Raw genomic sequence first — 15,260 nt, forward strand, 5'->3', positions numbered from 1 at the left:
GGGGGCGGGGGCAGAGTGTCCTCAGGGGGCGGGGGCAGAGTGTCCTCAGGGGCGGATCCATCCACCACAACTCATAGGAATACATCGGGAAAATGTAAAAAAGTGTTTCTTCATCATTGATAATGTAACATGGGACAGGAACATAAAAACTTAATAAATAAGGGTTCCTTATGTATTTTGTTCTGATAGGTCTACACAGGCTGGGAGAGGAACCGCTGGGGTGGGTCTTGTTGCCTTGGGGGTGGAGCTACAACTGACCACGGAATGTATGATCACCACATGCTCTTCCATTGTTAAGAATTATATAACCCATTTAAAATTAGAGGAGCATCAAAAAAAAACAAAAAAATTTCTTTACTGAAAATTCAGGATGCACTTGGCCGAAGCCAAATTGACGTTTTAAAAAAAAAAAAAAAATATATATATATATATATATATATATATATATATATATATATATTTTATATTTAATTTTATTACATTCAACTTTTTAATTAATAACATGAATTTAAATGAATATGAATTTATTGTCGGCCACCATCTACCTACTGAAGCAGTGTTAAAAATCCTGCTTGCTGCATTTTTGGCGCATATTTGGCAAACCGCACCGAAAACGCACCCCCCCCATTGAAAACGCAGCAAGAACGCATTTTAAAAAATGCACCCGTGTTGCGTTTTTGATGCATTTTTTTCAGTCACATGACCTATGAAAAACACGCCATCAGCACAGCAAAATCACAGGCGTCTTCAGGAGCCACTATCTGCACTTTTTTTCTTTCGGCACAACGCCCTATTTTCTGCTGATAATTTTCAGCGCCCGAAATTTCGGTACATCATCTAAACCACAAGAACAAAAATGACAGTTCACCAGTCCTTAGATGTGGTGGCCGCATTTGTTTTCTTTTCAGGCTCCCCCCCCTCCCCCCCTTACCTGGTGATCCTGCCAGCAATACACTTCCTGCCCTAGGGTGACAACGCTCCCTCACTGTTTCTTCGGAGGAGCAGCGTTGTCACCTTAGGACAGGAAGTGTGGCTAGCATCTCCTTCTCAGCTCCAATACACAAGGGGGGAGGTGTTCGATTATTTTAAAATTACTTTCTAATATTTGAGAGAACACCATAGCACTGAATTTCTGGCAGGATCAACCAGTTATTTTATTTTTTTTAAGCTTACTGAAGAGGTATGCCAACATGCTTTCACTGGTATATTTAACTGGTTGATCCTGCCAGAAATTCAGTGCTATGGTGTTCTCTCAATATTAGAAAGCCGAAAATGACTTGTTGCAGGGGATGCCCCCCAAAAAAATGACTTGTATCTTAGTGCAGACTTCTGGGAAGAATCAATAAGCCAATCCCACAAGCAGGAAATGACATTTCTGGGGGGGGGGTTCTGTATACCGTCTGTGTACAAAGCGCCTCCAGGTGGCCATATTGCATTTTACAGAAAATGACAGCGGCTGCAGATTGAAAAGGAAAGGGAATTTTTAATAATATTCAATTACAATATGACTTGTATGGCAATTGTATAGGCTATATTATTTTTTTCTTTATTTGCTACCCCCCTCCAACTAAAGTGGAGTTACCCTTTAAGGGGCTGGGTCACACGAAAATGCACTACGTGTTAAAAAATAAAACATGATGGACAGGCGGGATTATTAATGCAGAAGAGGCATACCACGTCTCTCCTGCATTAAGCTCCCCGTACCCGCCTGCGCTGTACACGAAGATCATTGTAGAGATTGGGCAATGCTGATTGACTGATCTTCCACGCATGCGCGGGAGTGACGTTATCTCGGACCGGACTCGGCTGTCCGAGGATCGATACCCCGGAAGCCGTTGGGATGAAGATGTCAGCGGCCGGTGGAGAGCTCCCACAGTTCCATCTGTGCCCCCACGCAAATATGCGGCCTCTCGGCGCGTGGGCGCCCCGAGTGGACGCCTATTTGCGCGCATTAGTGCAAAAATAAAAGCTGCGCCGAGAGCGCGCTCCCAGCATCAGTTGCCAGCGGCTAACAGAAAGCTCCCGATCGCTGCAGCCAACCATGGCGGTCACATGATCATAAGCCCCACCCCTCCCAGCATCCTAAACCCCACCCCTCCCAGCATCCTAAACTTCTTAAAGGGCCGGGGAGGGCGCCGGCTCCAAAGGGGTTAAATTCTTCCATAGGCCCCTGACCTTTACCAGACACACAGATACAATAAATAGTAGTTTTAGTACATCACAGGTTTACAGACAATGAATAAAATGCTTCTTTAAAATACGTGAAGGCTCCAATCACACTCGTGCGACTTAACGCGCCGCAAACCCATTCTTTTCAATGGCACCCGTTCAAATCGGCGCGACTTTGAAAAAGGTGCCCGCGCTGCTTTGATGCGACTTTCATCTAGAAAAGTCGGATCAAAGTCGCACTGGAAATTGTACGACTTTGGAGTGGCGCGAGTTGTAAATGGAGTCTTCGTGACCCAGGAGTAATTATTCAGTTTTGGGTGGGCACCAGTTGGCAGTTATACCCACCAGCGACTCTCTATGGGAATCCCTTGTGAAGCTCCAGAGAAGCACAAGGAGGCTGGGTGAGTTATTGCGCCCCCTGGTGTCCAGAAAAAAAATGAAATATTAGTTTTTGGGTGGACTCGGCTTGGAACTCCATAGTGGCTACATAGACCTGTGAAGGTGGCAGCACCGCTCTGCGCAAAATACTCAAAAATCATATAATGGCTTCTTATATCTCTAAAGGGCCTCTGGATAGGCTCTCGACTTCGACTGGAATATCCAAGTCTAAACCCCCCCCCCCGGCACAGAAGTCTCACTCCTCCTACTGCAATCATAGGGGTATATTCATAATTTTGTGTGACTTTCGTGAAACGTTCACTGCACATAAATCAATCACTGTCACCTAAACCCCCTTCCTTCCCAGCCCAGGCGACCCTTGAGTCTTTATGTCCAAGGGGGGTGGGGGAAGGGCTGCCCAAGCACGTTACCACTGTAATTGGCTCCAAAGGAACAGCCCAGATGTAAAGAAGAGTGCAGGCGGCTTCAGCCTGACTCCTCCCAGGTCATGCTTCTGGTAAGTTTCACCCCGCCCACAAGCCTAAGTTATAGTCCCCTATGACTAAGTCCTGTGGGCAGGACGAAACGCAACAGTGACATGATGTGGGAGGAGTCAGGCTGGCAGCCCTTTAACTGTGTCTTTTTTTTACCCATGGGGGTGGGAAAGACTGCCCGATCACGTGGCCACTATATTTGGCTCCAAAGGAACAGCCCAGGTGTAAAGAAGAGTGTAAGCAGCTTCAGCCACCAGACTTCTCCCAGATCACATTCCCCAACGTGTTTTGTCTCCTATGACAAAGCCCTGTGGGCAGGGCAGAACGCGCCGGGACATGTTGTGGGAAGAGTCAGGCTGGCAGCCCTTTAACTGTGTCTTTACGCCCGGGGGGGGGGGAGTGCCCGATCACATGGCCAGTGTAAGTGGCTTCAGCCTAACTTTTCCCAGATCACATCCCGACGTGTTTCGCCCTGCCCACAAGGCTTAGTTAGTCTGTCTGGGCCGTTCCTTTAGAGTGTGGCGGTCCATCCTCCTCCTTGTCATGTGTGTATACAGAGCCGGGACGGGCTCTCCTAATGCCGGCACATACAATCAATGTCCATCACCACAGGACAACCGCTTGGAGCGGCACTTAAAGTCTATATAGTTCCTGGTCATTGTAATTGGCTGTCCCAATTATTACTGCCTGTGTCATTGCACTGGGAGCGCGCTCTCAGCACAGAAACCTCTACTGCCCATGGACGCATATACGCACTGTTTGGATGTTAAAGCTCACCCTCGTTGCTGCCACACGAGTGTTACATGGGAGACAAGAGGTTAAAACATAGGTACCAGAAAGATGTACCTGCAGTGAATGTATGGTGAAAGTCACAATTACCTCTTTATAAATATACTCCCATAGTGGTATAACATAAAGGAGCGCTATAACAGGGAGAGACCCACCCCCCCCTTGCCACCCCAGGTACAGGTGGCAGAGAGGAAATCCAGCCTCCGGAGCCTGCAGTGATAGAAGGAGGCAGCTGATTATACTAGACTCCGCCCATAACCGAGATATCCATTGTAGGGAGACCCATCCTTTGCTGTCAGCAGTAGAACAGTTAACACAGAAGAGAACCGAATATTCCACAGGGTTAGGTTTAGCGTGAATTTGCACCCTGAAAGAATATATTAAGCATGGAGCCATACAGGGAATAGTTTCAGTGACTCGCAACTGCCACAAAAGTGTTTCTTAGGGTACATTGCTATAAACAGGTGCCGACCCCAAGTCTTGTGTGCCAAAGGTTGCTGACCCCAATCTACAGGCTATGTGCACAGCACCATCTAGTGGCTGAAGGGAGCCAATACAGGTTATTCTCTAGATGGTGCCATGCACAGCACCATCTAGTGGCTGAAGGGAGCAAGTACACACGATACCCTCCGTGATGCCCGCACAGCACCATCTAGTGGCTGAAGTTAACAAGCACTGATTATACCCTCTGTAATGCCACGCACAGCACCATCTAGTGGCTGAAAGGAAGCAAGCACAGATGATTCCCTGTGTGGTGCCATGCTTGTTATATTGATTCAGTGGCTCACACCTGCCAGCAAAGTGTTTCTTAGGGTACATAGCTATAAACAGAGATAATGTATCTGGTGCCGTAGGTTGCTGATCTCAATCTTGTGTGCCGTAGGTTGCTGACCCCCAATCCACAGGCTATGAGCACAGCACCATCTGGTGGCTGAAGGGAGCAAGTACAGGTTATTCTCTACATGGTGCCATGCGCAGCACCATCTAGTGGCTGAGGGGAGCAAGTACAGATTATTCTCTACGTGGTGCCATGCACAGCACCATCTAGTGGCTGAGGGGAGCAAGTACAGATTATTCTCTACGTGGTGCCATGCACAGCACCATCTAGTGGCTGAGGGGAGCAAGTACAGATTATTCTCTACGTGGTGCCATGCACAGCACCATCTAGTGGCTGAAGGGAGCAAGCACAGATTATTCCCTGCATGGTGCCATGCTTGTTATATTGTTTCAGTGGCTCACACCTGCCAGTAAAGTGTTTCTTAGGGTACATAGCTATAAACAGAGATAATGTATCAGGTGCCATAGGGTGCTGACCCCAATCCTGTGTGCCGTGGGTTGCTGACCCCAATCTACAGGCAGGTTATTCTCTACATGGTGTCATGCACAGCACCATCTAGTGGCTGAGGGGTGCAAGTACAGATTATTCTCTACGTGGTGCCATGCACAGCACCATCTAGTGGCTGAAGGGAGCAAGTATACACTATACCCTCCCTGATGCCCGCACAGCACCATCTAGTGCCTGAAGTGAGCAAGCACAGATTACCCCCTGCGTGGTGCCATGCTCGTTATATTGTTTCAGTGACTCGCACCTGCCAGCAAAGTGTTTCTTGGTGTAAATTGCTATAAACCGAGATAATGTATCGGGTGCCGTAGGTTGCTAATCTCAATCTTGTGCGTCGTAGGTTGCTGACCCCCAATCTGGTATGCCGTAGGTTGCTGACCCCCCGACCTACAAGCTATGTGCACAGCACCATCCAGTAGATGAAGGGAGCAAGTACAGATCATTCCCTTACGTGGTGCCATGCACAGCACCATCTAGTGGCTGAAAAGAAGCAAGCACAGGTTATTTCCATGCACAGCACCATCTAGTGGCTTTAGTGAGCAGACATAGATTATTCCCTGCGTGGTGCCATGCTTGTTATATTGTTTCAGTGACTTGCACCTGCCAGCAAAGTGTTTCTTAGGATATATAGCTAAAAACAAAATATATTGGGTGCGATCCAAACTAGCAAATAAAACGTTGTACATTCTGAACGTCTTTTTTGCCTTGTTCAGCCTGTACAGTGTCTACAGCCTCTCCCTCATTGTACATTCTCAGTAGGGGAACGCCAACCCCACCCCATGTCTATCAAGCGCACAGCCTGCTCCTACGGGTGCCATCCAGAGCACTGCAGGAGGTAAACACTGCTGCCCCCCTTAAAGGCCAAAGCAATGCATATCACACAGGTACTTTTAGTAAATGTCCTCTGACAAAGTTTGGTCTGAATGCACAACAACCCTTTAAAAAAGGCATAAAATGGGCAGTAAATAACTATAGTGTTCCCACTTCCGCCACTCTCAGATAACGAATAAAACTTTTATGTTTCCATCGTTCATCGGGTAGCCACACGCAGCTTTGGAGATGAAGGCGAGTTGAAGAAGCAGCTTTGTTCATAAACTCATCCCATGTGAGCAGAGGATACTCTATCCCTATTCTGCTACAATCTGTATATGTCAGTGATCCAGCCAAAGTATAGAAAAATACCAATAAAAGTTTGTGCTGTGCCCATGCCGAGCATTCCCTGGGCACAGACCCTTGTGGCTTTTGGGAAGACAGTTCATTTGCAGACAGACAGACAGACAAGCCCTTAAATGTGTCCACATGTAGAAGTCCAGGGAACGCAGGGCTGCAGCTTTCCGACACAACTCCTGGAGTAGATGAGGATGGACGGACAGACGGCTGTCGGAAGAGGTCTTTAAGGACGGTAAAGTGATGCAGCAACGCTAACCGGGTTCTGCATGCGCCACCTCTCTGTTGTCTCCTGCTTGGCATTGTCCAGGGGTACCATGCATGATGACCCTCCCACTCCAAGAAAAGAGAGTAAAGCTTGCTTGGCCGTTGGCCCAGATCCCACCACAGGGGGCAGTGGACTGATACCTAGGAAGTCTATGGTAGAGCGAATTACACGGCCACCTCTGAGGTTTTGGACAGTCCCAGCGCCTGCACCAGATCGTCACTCAAACCACTCTTCAAGGTTCTCCGTACTGTGGAGAGAGGTGGACAATAGTGCATGAGAAACAACAAAGGCAGCAGTGTTAGAGCAAAGGGACAGGTTCTCTTTATGGGAAACACCTCTTAACCCAACCTCCATCATCGCTCGTTTAGTCTGTCAGAGCCCTCCACTCCCGATCTAAGCCGTTGGAGCCCTCCACTCCCGATCTAAGCCCCTGGAGCCCTCCACTCCTGATCTACGCCCCTGGAGCCCTCCCACTCCTGATCTAAGCCCCTGGAGCCCTCCCACTCCTGATCTAAGCCCTTGGAGCCCTCCACTCTCGATCTAAGCCCTTGGAGCCCTACACTCGTAATCTAAGCCCTTGGAGCCCTCCACTCGTAATCTAAGTCCTTGGAGCTCTCCACTCCCGATCTAAGCCCTTGGAGCTCTCCACTCATGCTCTAAGCTCTTGGAGCCCTCCCACTCCCGATCTAAGCCCCTGGAGCCCTCCCACTCCTGATCTAAGCCCCTGGAGCCCTCCCACTCCCGATCTAAGCCCCTGGAGCCCTCCCACTCCCGATCTAAGCCCCTGGAGCCCTCCCACTCCCGATCTAAGCCCCTGGAGCCCTCCCACTCCCGATCTAAGCCCCTGGAGCCCTCCCACTCCCGATCTAAGCCCCTGGAGCCCTCCCACTCCCGATCTAAGCCCCTGGAGCCCTCCCACTCCCGATCTAAGCCCCTGGAGGCCTCCCACTCCTGATCTAAGCCCCTGGAGCCCTCCCAATCCTGATCTAAGCCCTTGGAGCCCTCCACTCGTGATCTAAACCCTTGGAGCCCTCCACTCGTAATCTAAGCCCCCAACTCATGACCCAAGTCCTTGGGGCCCTTGACTCATGATCTAAGCCTTTAACTCATGATCTACGCTCTTGGAGCCCACAGCTCGCAATCTAAGCCCCTGGAGTAGTCGACTCGAGATATAAGGATCCTGCTAGACAGCAAAGCTAGGTCGCTTTTCTCCTATGTATTTAAGTAATAGAGCTTGGTCACCAGCCTGACCCAACTTGCTAAATGGACAAAGAGAAGAAAGCGGTACACTGATGTGGTCATCTTTCTGCACCCTTTCTAACAGCACAATTGAGCAAAAAGACTGACGGCAACTGTCTATACAAGCAACGCCTGACTGGCTGCTAGTACTGCCTTCCCCTCTCCCAATCTGAGCTCTATGCTGCAGAACAAAAGTTCTCACTGATCCACCATCCCCTATCTACAACTGGAGTAGAACGGCCCAATTTTTTGTGCAACATTTAGTACAAATATACTGTAGTAGGAAACACAAATCATTTCTTAAAGCAGAAGTAAACTCTCCTTCACTCTACATCCACTAAAATTTCCCTGTTACAAATCCCATAAAGTAGCCTGGACTGCTTAAATGAATAGACTGAGTTGGTTAAAGTGGAGCTAAACTCCCCAGTATATTCAACACCTCCACCCTAAAGCAGTAGTAACATCCCTCGCTGGTCGCCGTCATCTTCTCCCCCAGGTGCCAGGTTTTCGACCGCTTGATTGGTCGGCAGGGGATGATGTCATCCGCACATGTGCATGAGAGTCAGTCATGCCAGCACAGCTAAAGGCTGCCGGAAATGCACGCCGAGCTACGAATGTACATTCGTTAGAAAACTGAAAATTGGGCAAATAAGTTTGTATTATCACAGGATCTTACAGCTACAGGTGGCGGATGGTGCAGATGCCATCATAGAATCTTCTTTTCACTTTTGGGACTGTTGTTCCTTTATTAGTGTCTGACTTCCTGCTTAGGAAGGAATTACATCATCCCAGAGTAGCGTATAGCAAATCTCGGAACCTTAAAGCTGGGTTCCAAGCTCCGCTTATCTGCTTCCTCGCCCCCCCTCCGGTGCCACATTTGGCACCTTTCGGGTGGGGAGGGGGGTGGAACGGGTACCTGTTTTTGATAGGTGCCATGGCGCTGTCCCTTGGAAGTTCGCCCCCCCCCCCCTCATCCTTCTTCTGCCAGTAAGAAAAGGCTTCACTGCCAGTTTCCCTTACCATGAGTGGCGGCAGCACCCGAGAGCTGATCCGAAAATCGCCTGGGGTGCCGACATCGCGGGCTCCCTGGACGGGAAAGTGTCCTAATATTAAAAGTCAGCGGCTACAGTATTTGTAGCTGCTGAATTTTTACGTGGGGGGCGGAACTCCGCTTTAAGAATGCCAGAAATTTACCAGCGGCTGTGCAGGTGACACTCGTCAACCTGCAATAGAAAAACTGGCAAATGTACCGTTCTCTTGAACTGATCACTACTTATGTAGGGTAGGCTTTTAAATGGCACATTCTTTAACTTGTGAGTTTACTTCCGCTTCAAGGACTTGGTGTATGTTGGTGAGGCCTACTTTACTAACACTGGACCCCATGACCTCCTCTGCCATGGCAGTGCTAGTAGTACCGCCTGTGGAATAGTTAAGCTCTATTCAGAACATCACTGTGACACCAAATACTTCCATACACTCTTCAATGTTGTTAGTGGTGGGAGATAAAACCACAAAAGGATGTAAACAGTGTAGTAAATCACGGTGACCAATCAGATCACAGATCAGAAAAAATGTTACTTTATTTTTTTAAACATTTTTTTATGATTTAGGCCTCGTTCACACGGGGTGTACAATATTGTACCGCTTGTGCTGGGCCGTGCTTACCTGCACAGGTGTACTGTGCATCACATCGTATTGATGTCAATTGGGACACAATGGGGGTTATTTACGAAAGCCAAATCCACTTTGCACTACAAGTGCACAGCAAGTGCAGTCGCTGTAAATCTGAGGGGTAGATCTGAAATGAGGGGAAGCTCTGCTGATTTTTTATCATCCAATCATGTGCAAGCTAAAATGCTGTTTTTTTTTATCTTCCTTGCATGTCCCCCTCGGATTTACAGTGACTGCACTTCCAAGTGCACTTGCAGTGCAAAGTGGATTTTCCTTTCGTAAATAACCCCCACTGGCTACATGGACTCAGCCGCTGTTTACCAAAATGACATGCGTATGGGTGTGGGTCCCCCGTCTACGTTTGGAAACCTGCACCCACAAGGATGTCATGTTGGAACACAGAGGCTGAGTCTGTGCAACCACCGTGTCCCAACAGGCGTGAACGGGACTGCCTGCACAGGGATGCACAGAACACCTGTTTATCCCCATGCAGGTAAACACGGCCCTGCGTAAGGCGTTTAGCATTGTGAACGAGGCTTAACCGCACTTTGCTTTTTTTTGTCTGCCGAATCAGTTTGTATATAACTCCTTGAAACTGAATCCTGGCTCACAGATACAAAACGCAGTGGGTACAAGGCAGGATGTAATGTCTAGAGTCTGCCAGGAGGGGGCAGAGTTGTACTCACAGGATTTCCTGTTTGCTCTTGATCTTTTGCGCTCTTTTGGAGCCACCACCCTCGGGTTGGGGTTCTGTGTCACAGATTGCACGAGTCTATCCATAATCTCATCAGAAGCGTCTACAGGGGACGCCCCTGGCTCCTCCTTGTTCCCGGACAGGTCGGGTGGACTGGCACGGCCCAAACCTAGAGCAAGAATGCAGGGGTGAGAGAAGGTACAAAAAAAAAAAAAAAACCTGTAGGAGATAGTCTAATCTATAGTAAAATCAGTCATTTATTAAACATTGTAATTCAGGTGACAAAAAATGTATGCCTGGCCAAAAAAAAAAAAAAATGACGTGCATCTCTACAATAAATGTACTATATATACTCGAGTATCGAGCTCATTTCCCCCCTCGGCTTATACTCGAGTGAGCCGTACAGCAGCCGTACCTTTGATTACTAAAACAGTGGATACAATGCTGGGAAACCGTATCAGTGTTCCTCTATCACGGATGAGGAGGAGGCGGGGCTTTGTTACAATGGACGGCCCCCGAACAGATGGCATAACACAGCGGGAGACACCCGCTGTTTTAGTAATCAAAGGTACGGCTGCAGGTGGGCACAGTGAGGCTGCAGATGGGCACAGTGAGGCTGCAGGTGGGCACAGTGAGGCTGCAGGTGGGCACAGTGAGGCTGCAGGTGGGCACAGTGAGGCTGCAGGTGGGCACAGTGAGGCTGCAGGTGGGCACAGTGAGGCTGCAGATGGGCACAGTGAGGCTGCAAATGGGCACAGTGAGGCTGCAAATGGGCACAGTGAGGCTGCAGGTGGGCACAGTGAGGCTGCAGGTGGGCACAGTGAGGCTGCAAATGGGCACAGTGAGGCTGCAGGTGGGCATTGTTTACCCAGTAGATGCTGCATTTTCCCACCCTCGGCTTATACTCGAGTCAATACATTTTCCCAGTTTTTTGGTGGTAAAATTAGGTGGTAAAATTAGGCTTATATTCGGGTCGGCCTATACTCGAGTATTTATATCCTTGTTTTATCTCTTTAAAATACTGCAAAATACCCATTCATCTCCCAGAACTCCAATGGCCACCCTGTTTTTTTGATGCCTCTGCTGCAGTGTTGCCAGCCCTGCATGTTCCCCCCCTCCCCCGCTGGACTACAGAACACATCCCCTCATGTCCTGGAAATTATTAGAGTGGGAGGTGCTCCGTATTCAAGCAGGGGAGAACTCAGGCAGTGCTGAAAATACTGGACAAAAAATTACTAGTAAAAAAAAAAAACGAAATAAAAACATCCCATAGTTTGTAGACGCTATAACTTTTGCGCAAACCAATCAATATACGCTTATTGGGATCATTTTTTTCTTTTTTTAAAAAAAATATGTAGCAGAATACATATTGACCTAAATTGATGAAGACATTCGATTTTTTACCTTTTTTTTTATTGGATATTGTTTTACAGCAGAAAGTAAAAAATATTGTTTTTTTTTTTTTTCTTTCAAAACTGTCGGTCTTTTTTTGTTTATAGCGCAAAGGAAAAAAAAAAAAAAAAAACAGAGGTGATAAAATACCACCAAAATAAAGCTCTATTTGTGGGGGAAAAAAAGGACAAAAATGTTACTAGAGTACATCGCCGCACGACCGCGCAATTGTCAGTTAAAATAATGCAGTGTCGTGTCGCAAAAAAATGGCGTGGGGTGGGGGGTAAATCTTCCAGAGCTGAAGTGGTTAAAGAACATTTCAAAACAGGGGGAACTCTTTATGGCTGCAGGAAAAAAAAAAAAAAATCATCTCCAAATACAGAAAGGTTTCTTCACAGTAAGAGCTGTGAAAATATGGAATAGACTCCCTCCAGAGGTGGTTCTGGCCAGCTCAGTAGATTAACCACTTCAATACCGGGCATTTTCACCCCCTTCCTGCCCAGGCCAATTTTCAGTTTTCAGCGCTGCCACATTTTGAATGACAATTGCGCGGTCGTGCAACACTGTACCCCAATTAAATTTTTATCATTTTTTTCCCCCACAAATAGAACTTTCTTTTGGTGGTATTTGATCACCTCTGCGTTTTTAATTTTTTTGTGCTATAAACAAAAGAAGAGAGATAAGTTTAAAGAAAAAAAAAAAAACACAATATTTTTAACTTTTTGCTATAATAAATATCCCAATTTAAAAAAAAAAAAAATTTTGTTCCTCAGTTTAGGCCGATATACGGTATTTTCTTCTACATATTTTTGGTAAAAAAAAATTGCAGTAAGCGTATATTGATTGGTTTTGGTTGAACTAGACGGACTTGTGTCTTTTTTCAATCTAACTATGTAAACAAAAGTGATAGATGGAGAATTCGTACTTCTGACGCCTCTGCTCCTCCGCACGTTTTGTTCTCCGCTGGAAGATATCAGCATGTTGGTCATGTTCTCGTGGCCTTCCTCCGAGGATTGTGTCTTCAGCCTAGAACTGGTCATTGTTACATTGTTCTCTGTGGGGCTGGCCGCATTGGAGAACTTTGCAGTCTGTGAAAGTAGAAAAAAAAAATCAATATTAATAAACAGGAACAAGTAAGTGATCCAGCCATACTGGATAGTGAAGAACCCCAATATATAAAGACAATGGATTGCAGGACCCTCTGGATTTCTTGCAGATCCACAATTATTTTTTTATGTTCTATCTGCAGTGTTTTCCAAGAGACAAAATATGGGGAAATGAAAACGCACTGCAGAAATGTACTGCTTTTTTTTTTTTGTTTTTTTTTTAGTATTCTGGCGAAATATAAACAGTTATAATACTAAAAGGCAAACCTTTTTTTTTTTTGTTTGTTTGTTTTGGATAGAGTGGAGAGGGATTAGAACCCCTGTCAGTTTTTATAACGTTCTGTGTCACCATTAGGGAGATTCACCCTAATTTGTCCGGTTTACCATTATCATTGAAAGTAAAAGAAAATCACAAATTTTGGGTTGGCCCCAGAAAAGTAATAGAGGGGGAAATAAGATTAAAACAAGTAAATATATGGGAAAGGTTCCCCCAGGATTTTTTTTTTTTTTTTTTTTTTTTAGGTTAATGATATCAGCGAATTCATTATATATATATATATATATATATATATCGATATATAGGTATATATATATAGGTCGAAACGCGTCAGGCTCCTTCAGTATAATTTACATACTTATAAATACATACTTATACTTATTTACATATATAAATCTCGTATAATAATACTTATATCATGCTATGGTTTTTCCTCCTTGTACTCAATAGCTGTTAATTGTATGTACATGTAATAGCTTTACCCATAGAGCTCATGTTTTAACCGCAACGAATGTTTCCTTGGTGCAACGATTTTTTTCTAAATAAAATATATATATTTTTTCCACAACATTGTACTTTATTGCTGCAACTCAAAACCCCACGGGGAACTTTTCCTGTTTATGTCTCATTAGGGGCGTGCATCCTTCTTTTTTTCTAACTAAGTATCGTTTCCTATTTTTCCAATATGTGCATTTATTATTTTTTCTGGATAGGTGAACAATTGTTATTATCCTTTAAATCCATCGGTGTGTAGTGTATAAACTCCTCCACAAGATGGCGGTATTGCACCATATAATGGTCCAGCTGCATAGAACCTTTTTCTACTATACATAGTATAAAGTGTTACTGGGATAAAGTCATGTTGCTGGTTCTGCACTGGGGGATTACCTCTGTGATCATCCTCCCTCTCGTCTTGTTGCGCTCTCGGTAAGCCGCTCGCTTCTGCTTTTGCTGTAAGACTCTTTCACGAGTGGTTCTGTACTCCAGAGCAAATTCGCTAATAATCCTGCAGAAACGGGTAATCTTCATATCCCGGGCGGCTGAATACGGGTAGCCCAGATACAAGAGAAATGAGCGGAACCTGAAGAGGGAACACGTGGTCTAAAATTATTAAACAACCCACAGAAACAAACCTGATACCTTATATATTTAACCGTTTAAAAGGGAAAGTAGTTTAGATTCCCACTGGCTGCAGAAAACACTTGGGCAATGTGGTCATATATAAAACTATTATATATATATATATATATATATATATATATATATATATATATTAAAATATATAAAACTGCATTCTTTCATCACTTGACATTTGGAAGATTTTACCCCCTTCATGACCAGGCCATTTTTTTTTTTTTTTTCAGCACTGCGCTATTTTAACTGATAATTGCGCGGTCATGCAACACTGTACCCACATTCTATTTATATAATTTTTTCTCACAAATAGAACTTTCTTTGGTGGTATTTGATCACCTCAGTTTTTTTTTTTTTAATTATATAAATGAAAAAGTATTGAAGATTTTGAAAAAAAAAAAAAAAATGATATTTTCTACTGTGTGTTATCAAACAGAGCCAATAAAAAAAAAATATGTCTTCATAAGTTTAGGCCAATTGTATTTTGCTACATGTCTTTGGTAAAAAAAAAATCTCAATAAGTGTATAATAAAGCATTTGTTTAAAAAAAAAAAAATAGATCCTGTTCCCTTAAAGTGGTTGTAAAAGCATATAAAAAAAATTTTAAAAAAATTCTGCAAGACAAAGGCATAATGAGCTAGTATTCATCACATACTAGCTCATTATGAAATACTTACCTTAGATCGAAGCTGTTGCAGCGGTCCCTGCACACCGCTGTGACCGCAGACATGTCTCCCGGAGTCATTTCCGGGTTCGCAGGCTCCGGCGGTGTGATTGGCCGGAGCTGCCGGTCATGGCACAGGCCCTGTAGAAATGGCACAATCGAGCCGTTTCTTTGGCGCAAGCGTATATATGGTAAATATCTCCTAAACGGCGCACGTTTAAGAGATATTTACAGTACCTACAGGTAAGCCTTATTATAAGCTTACCTGTAGGTACAAGTGGTGTAACAGGGTTTACAACCACTTTAAAGCATGTTATACAGCACAGTGCTTGTGCTGTGTAATTTGGCCCCCTCTATCACCTAAAAAAACCTGGCTGGTCCTGCCTGGCTATTCCTTCCACCCTGGGAAAACTGACCACGGTATATTATGGCTGCTGAGCCCTGACACCGTGGTCAGTTTACGTGCCTCCGTCATC

The 15,260-nt window shown here is 45.4% G+C and overlaps 1 protein-coding gene across 1 annotated transcript in view; it reads right to left on the minus strand.

Moving 5' to 3' along the window:
* Positions 1–403: 403 nt before the first annotated feature.
* The window catches only part of FHOD1 (formin homology 2 domain containing 1), a 163,233-nt gene continuing 148,376 nt past the window's right edge, over positions 404–15,260 (minus strand). The window contains exons 23-26 of the mRNA XM_073603902.1: positions 13,875–14,067; positions 12,529–12,691; positions 10,204–10,380; positions 404–6,854 (exon numbers count right to left, since the gene is read on the minus strand). Of these exons, the coding sequence (XP_073460003.1) occupies positions 6,772–6,854; positions 10,204–10,380; positions 12,529–12,691; positions 13,875–14,067 (616 nt within the window). The 3' untranslated portion in view covers positions 404–6,771. The remainder of the gene's footprint in view (positions 6,855–10,203; positions 10,381–12,528; positions 12,692–13,874; positions 14,068–15,260) is intronic.

Source organism: Aquarana catesbeiana, linkage group LG11 (assembly GCF_042186555.1).
Source record: "Aquarana catesbeiana isolate 2022-GZ linkage group LG11, ASM4218655v1, whole genome shotgun sequence".
Lineage (NCBI taxonomy): Eukaryota > Metazoa > Chordata > Amphibia > Anura > Ranidae > Aquarana > Aquarana catesbeiana.